This window comes from Nanorana parkeri, unplaced genomic scaffold (genome assembly GCF_000935625.1).
Source record: "Nanorana parkeri isolate BGI_ZX_2015 unplaced genomic scaffold, ASM93562v1 scaffold911, whole genome shotgun sequence".
Taxonomy (NCBI): domain Eukaryota; kingdom Metazoa; phylum Chordata; class Amphibia; order Anura; family Dicroglossidae; genus Nanorana; species Nanorana parkeri.
In genome coordinates this window covers 305,196-309,737 of record NW_017307179.1, presented here as the reverse complement: position 1 = coordinate 309,737, position 4,542 = coordinate 305,196, and the positions used below count along the sequence as shown (strand labels likewise).

General features: G+C 54.1%; 1 protein-coding gene across 1 annotated transcript in view; it reads right to left on the bottom strand.

The window, feature by feature from the left end:
- Positions 1 to 4,374, bottom strand: part of LOC108794909 (NAD(P)H-hydrate epimerase-like) — an 11,746-nt gene extending 7,372 nt beyond the window's left edge. The window contains exons 1-3 of the mRNA XM_018566051.1: positions 3,961 to 4,374; positions 729 to 857; positions 9 to 87 (exon numbers count right to left, since the gene is read on the bottom strand). Coding sequence (XP_018421553.1) covers positions 9 to 87; positions 729 to 857; positions 3,961 to 4,374 — 622 coding nt within the window. The remainder of the gene's footprint in view (positions 1 to 8; positions 88 to 728; positions 858 to 3,960) is intronic.
- Between the last annotated feature and the right edge of the window lie 168 nt (positions 4,375 to 4,542).

Sequence of the window (4,542 nt, the reverse complement as noted above, 5' to 3'; positions counted from 1 at the left end):
ATCCAGGCCGTCTCCTCCATTGTTGCCGGGGCCGCACACCACCAGCACCGAGGGCAGGTCGGAGGTGAAGGAGCTCGCCGGGTACGCCTGGGGGGAGAGAGAGAGCCGGGGATTGGATCAGACACATCATAATATGAAGGGTCGGTCTTCTCTGAGAGCCGAATGTGATACGTTGTATATTGTGCTAGGGCCGGGCGCTGCTGACATCGGAGCACCTCCTGCGTCCCGATATCAGAGCACTTCCTGCACCTGGGCGCTCCTGATATCAGAGCACTTCCTGCGCCTGGGCGCTCCTGATATCAGAGCACTTCCTGCGCCTGGGCGCTCCTGATATCAGAGGACTTCCTGTGTCCTGATATTAGTTAACTTCCTGTGCCTAGGCACTCCCAATATCAGAGCACTTCCTGTGCCCAGGCGCTACTGATATCAGAGCACTTCCTGCGCCCGGGCGCTCCCAATATAAGAGCACTTCCTGCGCCCGGGCGCTCCCAATATAAGAGCACTTCCTGCGCCCGGGCGCTCCCAATATCAGAGCACTTCCGGTGCCCAGGCGCTCCCGATATCAGAGCACTTCCGGTGCCCAGGCGCTCCCGATATCAGAGCACTTCCTGATAGACTGACAGCCCCGGGCATGACTCCCAGTGGCTGGGGGATGATGGGATTTGTGTGATATGAGGAGACATGCAGTGGGGTCTCAGAGCCGTGTTGTCACCGTCTTGTAGGGTTACCTTGGCGATTGCGGTGGCGCAGCTCAGTCCGGCCAATTCCATCAACTGATCTACACTGAACCTGTACTCATTGAAGAGCTCCTCGTCCACCGCCTGCGCCTCCGCCTGGCTAACGAAGGAGAGTGCAGCTCAGAATATGATCAACTTGGAGCCCATCGCCGCTCATGTCAACATCATAATAAAAATACATTTTTATATAAAATACTATATTTATTATCGCTGCAAATACCGGTACTGAATAAAGTCGATATAATGACGTTATGATATTGCAATCTGCAGTGTTAACTGTCCCATTTCCTGTATGACAAGAGGGCAGCACATACACTATATTGTCCTGTACCTGACCTCACAAATGGTCCAACATCCCCATAGACACACCCCTAAACCTTGTGGACGCCTTCCCAGAAGAGGTGGAGCTGTTATAGCGGCAAAGGGCGGAGCCAACCCAATACTGAACCCTACGGACTAAGACTGGGGCGCCATTAGAGTTCATGCGTGTGTAAAGGCGTCCCAATACTTTTGGCAATATAGTGCGTGTTGGTGTAGAACACAAAGGCCGCAGCCATGTATTTCCTGTTACAAAAGTGCCCTCCCGATCTTCCTCACCTTCTATATTGGAACTGTCCCCGCTCAAGTTCTCTGCGTTCTATAGTCCCGCGCTCTGCGTTCTATACTACCGCGCTCTGCGTTCTATAGTCCCGCGCTCTGCGTTCTATACTACCGCGCTCTGCGTTCTATACTACCGCGCTCTGCGTTCTATACTCCCGCGCTCTGCGTTCTATACTACCGCGCTCTGCGTTCTATACTACCGCGCTCTGCGTTCTATACTACCGCGCTCTGCGTTCTATAGTCCCGCGCTCTGCGTTCTATACTACCGCGCTCTGCGTTCTATACTACCGCGCTCTGCGTTCTATACTACCGCGCTCTGCGTTCTATACTACCGCGCTCTGCGTTCTATACTACCGCGCTCTGCGTTCTATACTACCGCGCTCTGCGTTCTATACTACCGCTCTCTGCGTTCTATACTACCGCGCTCTGCGTTCTATACTACCGCGCTCTGCGTTCTATACTACCGCGCTCTGCGTTCTATACTACCGCGCTCTGCGTTCTATACTACCGCGCTCTGCGTTCTATACTACCGCGCTCTGCGTTCTATACTACCGCGCTCTGCGTTCTATACTACCGCGCTCTGCGTTCTATACTACCGCGCTCTGCGTTCTATACTACCGCGCTCTGCGTTCTATACTACCGCTCTCTGCGTTCTATACTACCGCGCTCTGCGTTCTATACTACCGCGCTCTGCGTTCTATACTACCGCGCTCTGCGTTCTATACTACCGCGCTCTGCGTTCTATACTACCGCGCTCTGCGTTCTATACTACCGCTCTCTGCGTTCTATACTACCGCGCTCTGCGTTCTATACTACCGCGCTCTGCGTTCTATACTACCGCGCTCTGCGTTCTATACTACCGCGCTCTGCGTTCTATACTACCGCGCTCTGCGTTCTATACTACCGCGCTCTGCGTTCTATACTACCGCGCTCTGCGTTCTATACTACCGCGCTCTGCGTTCTATACTACCGCGCTCTGCGTTCTATACTACCGCGCTCTGCGTTCTATACTACCGCGCTCTGCGTTCTATACTACCGCGCTCTGCGTTCTATACTACCGCGCTCTGCGTTCTATACTACCGCGCTCTGCGTTCTATACTACCGCGCTCTGCGTTCTATACTACCGCGCTCTGCGTTCTATACTACCGCGCTCTGCGTTCTATACTACCGCGCTCTGCGTTCTATACTACCGCGCTCTGCGTTCTATACTACCGCGCTCTGCGTTCTATACTACCGCGCTCTGCGTTCTATACTACCGCGCTCTGCGTTCTATACTACCGCGCTCTGCGTTCTATACTACCGCGCTCTGCGTTCTATACTACCGCGCTCTGCGTTCTATACTACCGCGCTCTGCGTTCTATACTACCGCGCTCTGCGTTCTATACTACCGCGCTCTGCGTTCTATACTACCGCGCTCTGCGTTCTATACTACCGCGCTCTGCGTTCTATACTACCGCGCTCTGCGTTCTATACTACCGCGCTCTGCGTTCTATACTACCGCGCTCTGCGTTCTATACTACCGCGCTCTGCGTTCTATACTACCGCGCTCTGCGTTCTATACTACCGCGCTCTGCGTTCTATACTACCGCGCTCTGCGTTCTATACTACCGCGCTCTGCGTTCTATACTACCGCGCTCTGCGTTCTATACTACCGCGCTCTGCGTTCTATACTACCGCGCTCTGCGTTCTATACTACCGCGCTCTGCGTTCTATACTACCGCGCTCTGCGTTCTATACTACCGCGCTCTGCGTTCTATACTACCGCGCTCTGCGTTCTATACTACCGCGCTCTGCGTTCTATACTACCGCGCTCTGCGTTCTATACTACCGCGCTCTGCGTTCTATACTACCGCGCTCTGCGTTCTATACTACCGCGCTCTGCGTTCTATACTACCGCGCTCTGCGTTCTATACTACCGCGCTCTGCGTTCTATACTACCGCGCTCTGCGTTCTATACTACCGCGCTCTGCGTTCTATACTACCGCGCTCTGCGTTCTATACTACCGCGCTCTGCGTTCTATACTACCGCGCTCTGCGTTCTATACTACCGCGCTCTGCGTTCTATACTACCGCGCTCTGCGTTCTATACTACCGCGCTCTGCGTTCTATACTACCGCGCTCTGCGTTCTATACTACCGCGCTCTGCGTTCTATACTACCGCGCTCTGCGTTCTATACTACCGCGCTCTGCGTTCTATACTACCGCGCTCTGCGTTCTATACTACCGCGCTCTGCGTTCTATACTACCGCGCTCTGCGTTCTATACTACCGCGCTCTGCGTTCTATAGTCCCGCGCTCTGCGTTCTATACTACCGCGCTCTGCGTTCTATACTACCGCGCTCTGCGTTCTATACTACCGCGCTCTGCGTTCTATACTACCGCGCTCTGCGTTCTATACTACCGCTCTCTGCGTTCTATACTACCGTGCTCTGCGTTCTATACTACGGCTGAAGGACAGATGTGGGGGTGTGGCTATAAATGGGGGTCCAGTGGGTACAGAGGCCGGTCATTGCGCCCCACGTGTTATATATCGGCGCGCACAGCCGAGCGCCACCAGTCACTGATAACCATTAAAATGCCATAAATATCTTTTATTTTATTTTATATACAAATAAAACATTTACAAAGTCTTTGGTACCGATCCGCGCGTGGCCGCGTTCAGAGGTCGTGTCACCGGGAACACGCCGCAGGTGCAATGTGACAAACACTCCCATCATCCCTTGCAGACTGGGCAGGAAGTTTACATCACTCCTTTCTGTCTCTGAGGAAGCAGCGGTCTCTCTGAGCAGAGCGGGCTGTATGACGCGGGGTGATGAAGATGGCCGACCAGCCCTGCGTCCGTCCTCCGCATGAAGCTGCGCGGCGCCGTTGTCCGCGGAGGAGCTGCCATCCCAGTCACCGGCCTCCGGGACGTCACATGACGTGACACATTCGGGACTGAAACCTCGATCTTCTGGAGGGTTCCCGACAGTCCCCCCGGGGTACGTGAAGGCAGCCCGGCGGCTCGCTCCCCCTCCTGAAAAAAAAGGATATTTCATACGTCACGATGAAAAACTCCTCAACCCGACGCGTTTTGCGGGGGGGGGCTGTATGACTCCGCCCCCCTTCTTCAGGGCCGGGAATCAAATCAATACTGTATCCAAGCAACATCGGCTTTCTATTGGAGATATTTTTATTGACATTGATCTGATCAGATATCGATTATG